The 15,747-nt window shown below is 41.8% G+C and overlaps 1 protein-coding gene across 15 annotated transcripts in view; it reads left to right on the forward strand.

The window, feature by feature from the left end:
• ANK2 (ankyrin 2) overlaps window positions 1–15,747 on the forward strand; it is a 1,556,458-nt gene that overhangs the window by 1,512,494 nt on the left and 28,217 nt on the right. For 13 of the 15 annotated variants that reach the window (XM_085641446.1, XM_085641452.1, XM_085641444.1 and 10 more), the window contains 2 exons: window positions 6,774–6,956; window positions 15,050–15,141. In XM_085641446.1, the coding sequence (XP_085497572.1) occupies window positions 6,774–6,956; window positions 15,050–15,141 (275 nt within the window). The remainder of the gene's footprint in view (window positions 1–6,773; window positions 6,957–15,049; window positions 15,142–15,747) is intronic. The other 2 variants (XM_085641450.1, XM_085641451.1) reach the window with 1 other exon arrangement.

Genomic DNA, 15,747 nt, shown 5'->3' on the forward strand with positions numbered 1-15,747 from the left:
GCGTCACAAAAAGTGAAGACACGGAGGCGCAAGGGACTCATAAGTATGCCCCGTGGAGCACAAAGAGAGGTTTTCATCTGAACGTATAAACAGAAAGAAAAGTTGTATTCGTAAACAGTATCATAGCATTAGATTTGGACTTTCTGGGTGTAGGGGATCACCTGAACAGTACATGAAACATAGGACTGAATACTTGCATTGCATGTTAAGGCAAAATTGAGTGCCTTCATGTATTTTGCCATGCCAGTAAGAGCAAGGCCAGACTGGAAACCAAAATCATCCCTCACTGATTTTGGTTACCAGTCTCCACAACGCAGGAAGCCGCAAGTAAAATACAGCCAGGGGGTCTCTCATGGGTGGGTCATATAAGCCAGTCGGGCTCATAAAGCAGTTCCCTAGCCTGCAGACCACCGGGAAAATGCCAGAGTGGATGGATGGCCAGTCTGGTCTGCAGCAAGAAGCGCCAGGTCATATCCAACAGTAAACGTAGACTGTGAATGCCAATAGCTTTGACTTTGTCAATGAAACGCGCCATCCATGAACACATTGATTCAGATCATTCATTCATGGTCATACACAGATATTGACAGATATTCTTGCAAGCCCAGCCCAACACACTGACAGACACCCCACATACAGGTCAGCAGAGATAAAAGCCAAAGTTGGCAGGGTATGCTTAGACGTGAGTCCCTTGCTCACTTTGCCACTGGATTCAAGCAAGCCTGGCTGAAGACGGCTGAAATGCCCGAAACCGGTCCTAGGAAGCTTGTTTCCGGTCCAGGGAAGGCATGGCTTGGCAGTTCGGGCTGGACTGTTCCCATGAGGCACAGAGTCAGACTGATTTGCATATGGCCATGTCTGAACTGGGGTGGCAGAGTGGGCTAAAGAACGGTGATGGATCAAACCCGGATCTGTTGACTGGATGTGAGTGTTTGATTGGTTCTGATGCTCCGTCCATCACCACCCCCTTTTGTACCGCTTTGTTCGCCATAAGTTGGCAGGGTATGCTCAGACGTGAGTCCCTTGCTCACTTTGCCACTGGATTCAAGCAAGCCTGGCTGAAGACGGCTGAAATGCCAGAAACCGGTCCTAGGAAGCTTGTTTCCGGTCCAGGGAAGGCATGGCTTGGCAGTTCGGGCTGCACTGTTCCCATGAGGCACAGGGTCAGACTGATTTGCATATGGCCATGTCTGAACTGGGGTGGCAGAGTGGGCTAAAGAACGGTGATGGATCAAACCCGGATCTGTTGACTGGATGTGAGTGTTTGATTGGTTCTGATGCTCCGTCCATCACCACCCCCTTTTGTACTGCAGCAAGAAGCGCCAGGTCATATCCAACAGTAAACGTAGACTGTGAATGCCAATAGCTTTGACTTTGTCAATGAAACGCGCCATCCATGAACACATTGATTCAGATCATTCATTCATGGTCATACACAGATATTGACAGATATTCTTGCAAGCCCAACACACTGACAGACACCCCACATACAGGTCAGCAGAGATAAAAGCCAAAGTTCTTCTCATCTTTTTCAATCAACCAGCTAAATGTGGAGGAAATACCAGGGTATAACTTCACAAGCACCCCGAATTACCACTGGATTTAGCGCCGAGTAGTAAATGAGTGCATCAGTCTCCCTAAGGTGAGGTAATCTTATGGAATTATTTTTGCTGACCAAGCAAAGGATGAATGAGGTTAAATTGCATACAGTGAGTAGGGGCTTAGACTCCTTCAATTGTGATTATAATTGAAAACACTAATATTTCCTTTCAAGTTTCAGACAAAATGCATTTCCTCTTAGCTTTGGTACATATCATGAGCAGACACCTTTATTCAGTACTTTCCTGAAACAGCCATCAGGAGCAAGGTGGTGAATTTTTGACCGCTGTCATAAGCACTCATTCTTTATAGGACCTTGTGTCCGCATCCGGTAACTTGTTTAATAAATACCAGTTCTAGCACAACCCTCATATTCCCCTCCAAATAACCTGAGATCAGTTAACAAAACTGAACAAGTATTGACAAAGCCAATAGACTGCTTTGTGTATAGTGCATCCACCTGCACACACAGGCACAAATCCAACCACACAAATTTACATAGATGAGATATCAATGTAAATATGCAGCAAAAGCAGAACCAACATCTATGCGTGCGCATTTCACTAGACTCTCATACTAAGAACACTCCCTTATTAATTGTTTACAGAATTGTGATTACATTGGGCCCGATTCACAGAACTAACTTAAGACAAAATCCTAAACTTGCTACCATTTTCGTATTCACAGAAGGCACTTTCTCATTTTGGTATTCACAGAAGGCACTTACTCATTTCGGTATTCACAGAAGTTAGGAGTCCTAACTTTAGGACTCCTAAATGCCTTCTGTGAATACCGAAAGTCTTAAAATTAGGATTTTTCTCAGTTTAGGAGTCCTAAAGTTAGGACTCCTAACTTTACTACTACTAAACTGAGAAAAATCCTAATTTTAAGGCTTTCAGTATTCACAGAAGGCATTTAGGAGTCCTAAAGTTAGGAGTCCTAACTTCACTACTACTAAATTGAGAAAAATCCTAATTTTAAGGCTTTCGGTATTCACAGAAGGCATTTAGGCGTCCTAAAGTTAGGAGTCCTAACTTTACTACTACTAAACTGAGAAAAATCCTAATTTTAAGGCTTTCGGTATTCACAGAAGGCATTTAGGAGTCCTAAAGTTAGGAGTCCTAACTTTACTACTACTAAATTGAGAAAAATCCTAATTTTAAGACTTTCGGTATTCACAGAAGGCATTTAGGAGTCCTAAAGTTAGGAGTCGTAACTATACTACTACTAAACTGAGAAAACTCCTAATTTTAAGACTTTCGGTATTCACAGAAGGCATTTAGGAGTCCTAAAGTTAGGACTCCTAACTTCTGTGAATACCGAAATGAGTAAGTGCCTTCTGTGAATACCAAAATGAGTAAGTGCCTTCTGTGAATACCAAAATGGTAGTAAATTTAAGATTTTGTCTTAAGTTAGTTCTGTGAATCGGGCCCCTAGTGTTCCATCTACCATAATGACAGTGACGCACACCCCGACAGGCACTTGCAACGAAAGACCTTCGCACATGCAATCACCCAAAAACATAGACTAACTGACACGTGTTTTGTTATTTTGGTTGCTTGTGTAATGATTTATGCTGCTGTAGGCCATCTCGAAGTGCTGAATGTGACAGAAAAGTGGAAAGGAGAGATCAACAGTGAGGGACTCCAGATGGAGTCTTATGCATCAAGTGATCCCACCCCAAAAATAGCAGAAATCAGGAAACAACCTTGGGATCGGGTTGGCGAATAGAAAGTTGAAGGGGAAAATAGGCTGTAGTAGAGGGAAGGTGGCAGCGTGGGGGAAATATAATTCAAGTAAAGTGAACAAACAGAATGAGGAATCTAGGCGTGATGGAGAGCTAGGAGTGGTAGACCATTAAGAAAGATGCCTATGCAAGCCAGGGAGAACTGGGCGCCTATACAAATCATGTTACTTTCATGTTTTAAGCACGGATACTAAAGCTTCTTGTTGATGTATGCTGACACAGCTAACCTTTAACATTTAAAAATACATTAAGAAGGTACATGGGTGCTGTGCAGAATTGGGCAACGCTGCACAAGCTCAACCTTAGTAACCTAGACCTGAAGCTGTTGCACAAAGAGCCCTGTTTTGAAGCCTATCTTAAACCCCCATCTATGAGCCCTGCCTGCAATTCCCTTTGTGCCTGTTTATGAACTTTTCTTTGCAGAGGTGCAGACAGAAAAGGCCGAAATATAAAACTGATCAACTTTTAGTAGAAGCCTGATTATTTATACTGCGGAAAAAATACCTATGCAAAATGGTCTTTGCATTAATGCAATTACAACTGTTTTCTGCCTTTTTTTTCGCCAGAGGAGTGCAAATATTTTACCTTGTGGAGAAACACTACCCCCATACCGTCACCAATTTTGTGCGTGTTTCCAGCCCATTCCCACCTTGGAAACAGATTCCCTCCTGCCTCTAATATGACATATCTGACTATTTTCAGTGTGTAAATTCATCATGGAAATGTTTGTGAACACGCACAAAAAAGGTAGTTTGTGGATGTGCCCTAACTTGTCCATACATTCTTATCTAAGATGTCCACTCTCTTCCCAAGGGAGGAGATTTACTCCCACAAAATATTACATCATATTGGGGTATTAATCAATAGATTTACGAGTGCAAACTCACCTTCTGTATTAAACTTACATATGCAAGACTTTGTGAATTGGGCCATATGTAGACAGCCTTGGACATTCCTTTCACAAATCGTTTTTATAAAATACATTCTTTTCCTGAAAAGAAACGAAGGTTCCACTGCTAAAAAAAATGCAGTGATTTGTTGCATGAAAGCCCATGACCGAAAATGCTACTGCCCCGTGTACAAGCAGGAAGCTAGCTCAAACATTTAAATACATTCACGTTCTTATTACTGCCTCAGTCAGTTTAAATTAATGTTGGCTTTTCACATTTTGAAAAAGTGCAAGGAAATGCTACAGAGTTTCCATTGAGATCGTTTATTGACCTAAAGAAACATTTTGTGTTTATGATGTTTCCTTTTTTGTGTTCTTTCTTTCACACAAATTAAAATGTTTTTGGCATTTGCAGCAAACATAGCAACCACTGTGCAAGTTATTTTGAATTATTTTCCTGTCCCTAGCTATCTGTATCTGTTTATTTTTCTTGCTGTAAGCTGCTGTCATGAATTACAGACTGTTCTGCCGAAGTGTTTCTAAGATACAGCTGAGCGCTTTGAAAATGAGGCCCTGTTATTTTGCTAGCCTTCCTTTGCTGTGAGACACATAGCTCCTAAAACGAATCTGTGACTCAAAGGGGCCTATTTACAAGAGAAGTGGTGGGGCATGTCGTTAGCCTTCCTGGCTTAACGCCTCACTCCGCCACTTAAAAAATGCAAGGCTGCACCATATTTACAAGAATATGGAGCAGCCCTGCGTTTTCCCCTGCGCTGGCGCTATACTTAGCAGCCTAGCGCCAACGCAAGCACCCTTCCACCATAGTGCAAGGGTGTCTGCGTGCAGGGGAAGATTGTTTATGTGCAGGAAGGTGCCTCTTCCTGCACTTAAACAATCTTTAAATGCCATTTTGTATCTTCTATGTGTGCTGCTTAATGCAGCACACATAGAAGTTGGAAAACGGCATTGTTAAAAAATGATTGTTAATGTGCAGGAAGGGGGACCTTCCTGCACATAAGCAATCTTTGGCCTTTTGCTGTTTTCATGTGTGCTGCAAAACCCAGCACACATGAAAACAGCAAAAAAGAAGAGAAATTAAACATTTTTCCTCGTTGCGCCAGGGTAAGACCAGGTTTTCCCTGGTCTTAATTCTGGTGCTGCCTCCTATTTACGCCTCCCTTGTAAATAGGGGGCAGCGTCAGAATCAATGAGTGTTGCAGTGGAATGCCCACAGCAACACCCATTGCCCTCCACTTTCATTCTAAGCATAGCGTGAAAGTGAGCCTTATTTACAAGGCAGTGTTAAGCTACGCTAAGTGGCTTAACGCTGCCTTGTAAATAAGGCAAAGCTCTTATTGCCACAGGAACGATGCAAAAAGTAACATTCTCGTGGCGATAGGGGCTTGTAAATATGCCCCCGAGTGCTCTCCCACTAAATGCTTTTTTTCTACCCGTGCAATTTGGCAACCAATGGAGACAACATGTAGTGAACTAGCAAGGCGAGAAATGAAAACTCAGTTCTCAGCCATGCCACTTGCATAATGCTGTCTTCATCAATCGGAAAACATTTCTACAGGACAGCCCCCTAACCCCGAATTTCTCACGAGGAAGTCAAAAATACCAACCATTGGCAGAGCTAATACGCCTGGCATACCCTGTCAGTACATTGGCTTTTTGTTTAACAGCATTTTCGTTGGGGGAGCTGCCAGGCTTTCGCCAGTATTGATAAAAATATTTTTTGGTGGCAAAAACTTGTATTACACTAATAGTCCTTGGCTCTGAAGGGAACTAATTGGTGTGCGGATGTGCCCCCTGTGAAAGAGCAGAGTGCCATCACTCACAGTGATGCTAGTCAATTGCTATAGTGGGCTGGCCCATTACCATATGGAAAAAATATGACTCAACTACAGATTAATCGACGAAGAGGCCTGGCTGAAAACCTCCTGTAAGAAAACATATATATATATTTCAGTTTAGTAAAATCAAGAGGTATTGGTTAAATCGGACCAAAAAATGAATTGGGGGGAGATAAAATACTGACTCAGCTGAAATGGCACATGAGCCGTTTCATCGCTGGACCTTTCCCCGGAGTTTTATATAGCGCGAACTTGACCTGAAGGTATCGGGTATCAGAGCGCTTTACATGAGCACCAGTTGCATTACATGAGGACACATTCATTTTTGTTAGGCACGGGGAGATTAAGTGATTTGCCCAGAATCACAGGATGTTGAGTGTTGTTGCTGAGACTCGAACCCTGTTCCCCAGATTTCAGGTCGACCGCCCTAGCCATTAGGATTCATCCTCTCAGTTCCCTTCCTGATTATCTGCGATTCATGCCAGAGCGCATAAAATACGGAATACTTAAATGACATGGTCAACACTCTGTCATGAAGAAGTTCTTGTTGAGTGTGTTGTTCCTCAAGAGTTGCAGGTCAAATAGTTATGGTATTGTGCATTGTTACAAAGCTGAGGTCACTCAGCAACTGATGTGATAATGTGGAGCTGTCTAAAGTGGGTGTGTTCCTCTGTTCCTTCAGATGATTTTCTCTGAACCTGGAGTTTTATCGGAGGGTGCAGAATTTCAGTCTGAGCAAGTGGAAAGCCGCAATGTCAGCAAAGTTATAAAAACCACTGTGGTGCACGGCGAGCGAATGGAAAAACAACTCGGGGACCCAGGTTTAGCCACTGATCTTCCGTCAGCCAAAGATGACTTTGAACAGGTAAATGACTGTAATTGGTCGATTTCTGAATAGTCTGAGCAGTGCTACTCTAAAACTACCTGTGAACATCTTTGTGTAAAGTTTTCAGTGTTTCATAGTCATGCCTCCATGTGTGTGAATTTCTAATTTTCTATTTCATTCGTTGGTTATCCAAATTTGTAGGGCTTTTCTCTACAAAATTCGCAGTTCACCCATTCTGCTAATACCCTGACCAGCCATCGACCTTCAAAAGCCAGCCTCCATTGGCTCCATCCCCCGTTGAAATGCCTGATTGAATAAATGGCCAATCCGACCCTGGCTGCAGCTTGTGCTGTGCAAGCAACGTTCTCCGTAGTACTTTAGGAAGCGGAAGGAAACCACATTGATTTGTGTCATGTGTGAGGTCTGTATACATACCTCAAGTGCAGTTTTCCAGTAGATGACCACCCAAGTGTATTACACATAGTTTCATGAAAACTGTGCATATTTCGCAAGGATAGAATTTCACAATTTTGCCCAGACGTATTATGTCATATTTGACATTTTCTTGATGATCCCATTCTCTGCAAGGTACACAAATGAGCATCACCGTATCAATGCGGCCACCAGGTATGTTCTGGCAATTAATACATAACACACAGTTTAGTTTTTAGTCCCTTGTAACTCTTGCTTTATCTGTAGTGCTGCTCTGGCGAAATGTTCCTAGGTCTTCTTTCTCAGCAGTACCCTGACATTGTTTTCTTTCCAGGTTGTATGGATGATTGTTCCTTCTTGCAGTGCTGGTACTTGTCGAGCCAACTGAGTTTTGTGACTGAGGTAGTTGTCTGCTTCCAGGAGAAGGGTAATCACCTGATTAGAGCAAGCCCCTTTGCAGTTGCTGGATATAGTTTTTAGACTGCCACCTCCTCAAACAAATATAGAAATAACCATATAACAAAAAAGATAACATCCTGTGGATACAGCAGGAAAATCAATGCTTGGCACCTGTATCAGGGGAACGGCTGATGCACTAGGTAAAGAGAATGAACATCAGAAATGTTGCAATCTGGTTATAGCAAAAATACCAAGCATTATAATGATACACATCAAATGGATACATTTTTCAAAAGTGAGTGAACCTTTTCTTACAAGGGGCAGCATGTCATGTTAGAGGTTTTTTGTATAAGGGTAAGCCTACCAATTACACTGCCTACTGGCACTGTCTGCTGTTTCATAGTAGCAGTGTGGCATAGGCTGGATGAAGTCTACCCTATCACAAGAAGTCAACAGTAAGAAGAATCAACTGCTGTCACTTCTACCTCCACTGACCTACCCACTCACATTCAGCACCATTATTGAGCATACTCGCTCACATTCACTCAACAGTTCACATTCATTCAGCCACTCACATTCACCTACCCACTCAACCCCAACTTTCAGTGACTCACCAATACAGTGCAACAGGAACACAAACATAAACCTTTGTTAGTAAAAAGCCAGATCTATTTGCTTTGCCCGTGCTTGTTTTCTAATGTTCCAGCACAAACCATTTCCCTCTAAGTGAAGGAAACGAGGGGGCAGCATTGCAGCACCGATACTGAGGTGCTGTGTATCCTCTCGCGCTCTCACTGAACTGAATACACATCTGGGAACATCTCCCTTACCTGCAGAGCAAGACCGGCTTTTAATTATCCTCCCCTCATTATTGCACGAGGGTAATTAGCAGCCATTAGGTGTGGGCAATATCACTTAATTAACAACAGCCATCTAGTATCCAAGAAAGATTCGTCCTGTACATATGTTCGTTCAAGTTGAGCTCGCAAAAAGGAATGGGTCATATGCAAGCACAATGCGATATCTCATAAGCAATGCTGCTGCTGTGAGCCAGCTGTGACACAATTATAGCACACCTCTGAGCATCATGCAATACTGTACTCGCAGACTGCATTGTAAACTCACAACCAGCCCATCCATAACAGCAATCCGATTAGTTACTTACTCAGTCATCAAGAAGCCACTTTGCGGTCTCTTTACGAGTGCAGAGCGCTGCACAAATGATGCATCATATCTGGCAGGGTGCAGCACCTGGGCCCAACACCTTCTGGGGTTGTGGTATTCGTCTGGTGTAAAGTCTTACAGTATCCTTCACCAGCGTCAAGCACTTCCTGTTGTGCACCTGGGTAGAGCGACTGCTGTGATGCTTCGTGACCGGCCTCTGTGTTATGTGTCAGAACTTTAGAAATGCACAGGTGAGTTCATGCATTGCCGGCTCTAGTGGTGAATTATTGCAGTGTTGCCACTCGAGTGCAGATTCCTCTTTGTTTATGCTATCTCTTGGTAATAAGGGGTTAGTTTGCTAACCCCTTTTAGGTGTTAGTTAGCCACATTATCATCAATGAGGGCTATTGGATCCACCCAGCACCAGCACTGGTAAGATTCTCATGCACCACGTGGTGATTGACCCGCTCCTCATAGACAGATCTAATACCACATTGGACAACCAATCAACAATATTTCCACAATAGCACAGTATAAGAGGTACTTCTGTTTCCAATGCAGGATAAAAGTATTTGAATAAAGAAAAGCATCATTGTTGAAAAGTTCTCCAGTACAGTTAAACACACTGACAGTTCTCCACCCCAAAAACATCATGCGAACAATGCGCATATAATCAAATATTCATAATGCAGATGGGACCCAGCTAGACTGAGGAAGGAAAATGTTATCTTTTGATTGGCAGAAATTGTGGCCATGCAAAGTGTGATTTTACACTGTAGTGGAATCCTGGCATTACGATTGCGTATGCATTGAAATTTTGATTAGTGCCATCGGTGATGAAAGGCTGATAAGCAGAAGCTCACATAAGGGAAATCAGCACATCTGTTCTTGACTAGGATTCTCAACATTCACGGCTACTGTTGAACATGCAAGAAAAAGAGAAGATATAGAGGGGCTCATTCCTGCCATTACAATATAAATCTTCCAACAAGTGGGAAGAATTTAGGTATTGTTTTCACCAAAACATGCATTGGTGGTTGAAAACAAATCTTGAAATAGGGTTTAACTGTTTTCCATTAATAGGTTAAGGAAATATCACGCAAGATAGGTGGCTGAAGACGTCATATAATGATAGGTATGGCCTTGGGGCTTATTCACTTCTCAAAAGAAACAATACATTACTATACAATCAGTTACATCATATCTCTTATTCAGTTGGGGGAAGAACCTATCACTGCTATGTAGCAGCCAAAAATGGACAAATTGCTATTTATAAAATTGGAACACTTGACCAATAATTTGTGTTCCTATGCACATCTGTAAGTATTGTATGCCTGACCGAAAACCCATCACCCCATGGTTGCCTTGCCATACAGCGTCCAATCAGATTTACATCAAACATGAACATAAGCCACCTTTCAAACTGAATCTTTAGAGTTTAAATACACCTCCCCTTCAGCAAATCACCCTCACTACTAAGTTTTAAGAGTCAAAGATGATTTAATTTTGTCTTTTAAACTGCAAGGATTTTAACAAACTCTTCTGTCCCTAATCTAACCTCATTCAGTGGTGAACGATGTGACCAGGTCACGAAGGCATTAATGTGTAATTGAAGTACTGCTACAGGGTACGTTTTTACATACTTGTTGCATACCTAGACTCAAATGACTCACCTTAGTAGAAATTCTTTGCAAAAAAGCTACATTTGTAATACTAAGTAACCAATAGTTGCATTCCAGCTTTCACTTCCACCATCTTCTTTAAGGTTGGAGAAGGCCATGTGGTTATTGTATGCCCATACTTGACTCCCAAAAGGGTACCTTTAAGGCAGCCATGCAAAATGCTTAAAGTAATGCCTGGAGACTGGATGGTCAATTCCAGTTCATGTCTGATGGACTGGAGACTGCCTTTTTTCATTTCACAGGGTTCCAGTGCTAGGTATGCAATGTTTATATTGAATAAATATTTGTGTGCACTAATTGTTATTAGTTTTACCACCAATATTGTGTTTTTGGAAAGGAATACTCAATGTGTATTAAATATTGCACCAAATAATATGAACATGTGGCTTGCATGCCTTAATCTTCAGTGTGGCGACCCACCACAAATCCTTTTCGATGCCCCAGTTATGTATTTCAAAGTCTCATTTGGTGCGGGAGTTTGCTGAAAATGTAACGAGATTCAAATTTGTTTGATATTTTCACAATTTCTATGCTTCTACAGAGGAAGATTTATATTTGTGCCATCTGGCTATGTTATCTGGATTTTGTTCCATAGAATAGCTACATTATGAGTGATCTTATCCCACAAAATACTATTGAATGTGAATCCAAGATATTTCATTCAATTAGCTTCTCGTGTAAAGAACAACTCTCTTTAGAAGTGCAGAAACTCATTGGCTGTAGCAGTTGTACTCCTTAGGGCCATTCCATTTTTGTCTCTAATGCTCTTTTAACTGTGCTGTTATAACTGGATGCAGTGTTTAATCCTTTCTTCTTTGCAAAGAACTCCTTCAGGACAGTAGAGGACCGTGTCCACCTTTCTGTAACATTATTGATCTGATGTTTCATTTGGACTGCCTATCCTTTCTCTTATTTGCCACCATTGGCAATAGTTTACCTCTTTCCTTTCTCTGAAAGGTTCCTGTAAATTAAGCTGAGTTTTCATTAAATTTGACATGTTTTCTGACTCTCTATGAGGTCTATTTGTCCAAAGCGTCCTTGGGGAGACAAGCATGCACTCTCCATTTCCTTGTTTTGGGGATTTATTTTGTGTGGCTCAAATACTACAGAGTGTATACTGTTTTAGAGATTCTGGGAATGAGGAAGTAAACAATTCTAGAAAAAATGCAATGCACAAAAAAGGGAAACATAAGCGAGAAATGTATACACATTGTCAGTTGGGTGGGAAATCTTCTACGGTTTCACTAAGATGGTCTGCCAACTTTCCTGGCATCTTTCGGGATCTTTCTTTCACTAGTTAATATTTACCCCTAGTACTGGTCAGTCCACTCAATCCAGTTTAGGGACCGGTGGTACATCTCAGTCCTTGAGTAGTGGTGTGAACACTTTTCACCTCTGCCAAACCACTATTTAAGTATGATAGGATGGCAATATTTTCGATTGAGTTCAGTTGCCGTGCTCGTATGTGTACGTGAATTTGCATGAACAGCAATTGAATGTCTTGATGCCTCCATACACTCTATATATATATTTGTCTTTGGTTATGTCCTTTGTTTCCCCTTTTTCCTGCCCTATAGTACAGCCATTTCCATCCAGGCTCTCCTCATGAAACTAGCACCTTTATTCAACAAATGGGTACCCTGCAGGGGTGCCATGTGTGACAACTGTGAAACTTCGTAGTTAAGGGTGTCTCCATTGACTGAAATGATCCGCTGGGACTACATAGTCCTATGGTATTTGTAGCCATAACCATATGAGTATAGATGGTGAGCAAGCTGTTACTCTACAGTTTCCTGCTCCCCTTCTGTATATCTCATTAGTAGCAGGTAGCTATACCTTCTGTGACCAGCAAAACACAATTCTCATATCTGAATTCAACGGCTAAAAACAATAAGGCCAACATAAACAGCTCAACATCTCCTGACCTCCCGGAAACGCCAACCCTCGTTATTCCGATTCTTTAGTCGAGGTCCCAAATGGAGTTGATTAACCTGCACTCCGTTGTCACGTACGTCAGATGTGATCATTCTTCCTCTTGTTCATCTCCATTAGTTTGCCCACAGCCTAAACTATTTCAACAGAGTATGAGAGAAACTGAGAAGGTGAAGGATAGGTGGGGAGGCCAATAAGAAAAAGAGTGCAATTCAAAACAGGTTGCATGATTTTCAAGGCTCTAAATGAGCTGAGTCCCTGCTACCTAACAAAGAAACTAAAGGCCTACAATCCTATATCCTCACTCAGATCAGGATCAAAAACTTTTCTCGCTGTTCCCAGAATATATAAAGCCCATTCTGGCGGCAGGGCCTTTTCGTACCTGGCCCCTTTGTTTTGGAACAGCCTCCCACATTATCTTCGTATGAAAATGTCCCTCTTCTGTTTTAGAAAGTTGATGAAAACATACCTCTTCTAGTTCAAGATAGACTGTTGTTGCAAGCGCAGAGATACCCTAAGGGGTGATTCAGCGCTATATAAAATTATAAATAAATAAATAAATGAGCGAACCAGGTGAGATTGTCATGACATTCCGATGAGTGTTATGAATTTAGATTTGGAAGTAAGGTGACTAATAAATATTGTGCAAACAGTTTTATCCATAAAAAGGCAAAAATCTTATTGAAGAGTACATGAAAGGATTGGCATTATATGTGGTTTTATGCTAGAGGTTGCGTTTAACGACTAGAAATGAAATGCTAAATTAAAGAGAGAGATTACAGTGCTATTTAGAGATGTTTGTAACACCAGAAAGACGCCTTATGGATTCGAAAGTCTAAACTGCTGGGGTTGAGTAGGGAAAGAAATTGGGGTGTTTCAGAATCAGCCACAGGACAGAAAACATCTAAGGTGCAGGATGTGGAAGTCAGTGATCAGTTTGATGTATAATGCAATTTGGAAGCTATTACATTTGAAAACTAATGGGAACATGTGCCAGTTGTATTTTTAAATGTTTCTTTAAAGACTTGCGGTTTCATGGAGGATGTAAATAGAGAAGCAAATGAGGCCCTAAGAAATTGAATTGTTGTGGAAACGGTAATTAGAATGGGCACTGTCATTGGTAGAGAAGTGTACAAAAGGCTGTTGAGTCAGAGTTCAGCATACAGTGACCATAACTCAAACATGTAGGATGTAAAACCCTGATAGTGGTAGAAGTCGTAAGCTATGAGCTGTGGTCGTGGATTTGTGGTGAGGGCAAAGGTGATTTTTATTTATTATACAGAGTTTTATATAGCGCGAACTTGACCTGCATCGGGTATCAGAGCGCTTTACACGAGGACATGTTCATTATTGTTAGGCATGGGTAGATTAAGTGATTTGCCCAGAATCACAGGATGTTCAGCGTCATTGCCGAGATTCGAACCCAGTTCCCCAGATTTGAGGTCGACCGCCCTAGCCGTCAGGCCAACTCCTCTCCCCAATGATTGCATATGATTGTTGTCAGAGATTTATGAAGTAGGGAAGTGTGCCCAAGTGTTGCTGGTGCTTAGCATAGTTGGATGAATTGAACTGCACTAAAGCAGTCAGACAGGCAGGTAGTGGGAGGGCACTGTGGCGAAGACAGGTTTGTGATATCAATTGTGTGAATCTGGTGACATGAGAGAAGGAAATAGGAGGTGAAAAAGGTTTAGAGTGATGTGTGTTTAGCAAAATCAGTGATCTGAAGCTTAGTCAATATTGTGTAAGAATGTCTATTGTTTCAATTTAAGTATTCATACATTAAGAAGCTGAGCAGATGTTTGAAGTCACCAAGGTTGAGAGCAAGGGCAAGTGTACCAACAAGCAGCCTATGTATGAAGTAAAGTTGTTGGTGGATCTTGGATGTCGAAAGTGGCTCCATAGACGGGAGATACTGCAGAAACTCTGAACAGTGTTAACTTCAGTTGTTTGGAATGAAAGGAGATTTGTAGTGATAGTGAGCTGCTAAGCATATGAACCCTTGCCATGCTGATATATAATTGGGTATGCAAGAGAGCAGAATATATACTTTTACAACGCGGTTTTTACACCGCAATACAATCACAACGCGGTCGTTACATTGAATGCATTGTGACCACGCAATGCTATTACAACGCAAGTCGTTACAACGACTTGCGCTAGATGGCGCGCTGGACTTAGGAATAGTATGATTTGCTATTCCAACTCCAGTGTGTGCAACACTAGGGAAGGTGTTGGAATAGTAAATTATACTAGTCCTAAGTCTAAATCGCCATCTAGCGCAAGTCGTTGTAACGACTTGCGTTGTAATGGCACTGCATGGTCACAACGCGGTCGTTGTAACAACCACGTTGTGATTGTATTGCGGTGTAAAAACCGTGTAGTAAAGGTTGTTTCCCAAGATGACACACTGCTACACTTTGATCTATTTGTGTGGTTATGAGCACTTTTACTTTTCTCATGTTCTTCAATGTAAGCCAGTGGTACAGCAGTCTCCTTTTATCTTGCTTCTCTTTCTAACTTCAGGCCTTGAGTTATACAGGTAGCGACCTGAAAGTTCACCTGCCCGGTTTAGTAGAAAAGCAGGAGATGAAAGAGGACGGATCATGTATTAAAAGGTTTGGGAAGGCATGGTTATGTATGTTGTTTGACCAAGGTTGCAGTGACAAAAACTAACACAACTCTACATTTCTCTGTTTTCCTGGGGGAGTAATAATGTTTTGCTTTGACAGGTATAGCCACAAGAGACGTGAATTTGGCCTTGATCAGTAAAAAAACAGTGCCGTAAAGTTACAGGCAGCGCCATAGTGAACAAGTCCACTAAAGCACCACATAAAATCCATGGTTTAAAATTCTCATTGACTAAACAATTTTATTATGTCCCAGCATATACGTTTTTTTGTCATGTACTGCACAGCTGAGGGGAAAGTTCGCATTGACAATAGTTGACTATTGATGTCTAACGGTGTTCAGTGGTTTCACTTAGAATTGTATTAAAAAATAGTGTCCTTTACAACCAGCGGCTCTGAGCCCTACCTGCAAAGAAATAGCGCAGCCTTCTGTGTGCACATTAACTAACCCCCTGTCGTTATGTGCATGGGAGCATTCAGCTAGCCATAGCAAAGGATTTGGTTTATCCTCTGATCTGCCAAGTAGTGCTGGTGGCTTGCTCAACTCTATAACCCTTGGGCTTCCTCATAACTTTTGGCCTCAAGGACTGGGAG

This window comes from Triturus cristatus, chromosome 2_2 (genome assembly GCF_964204655.1).
Source record: "Triturus cristatus chromosome 2_2, aTriCri1.1, whole genome shotgun sequence".
In the NCBI taxonomy this organism is placed as follows: Eukaryota; Metazoa; Chordata; class Amphibia; order Caudata; family Salamandridae; genus Triturus; species Triturus cristatus.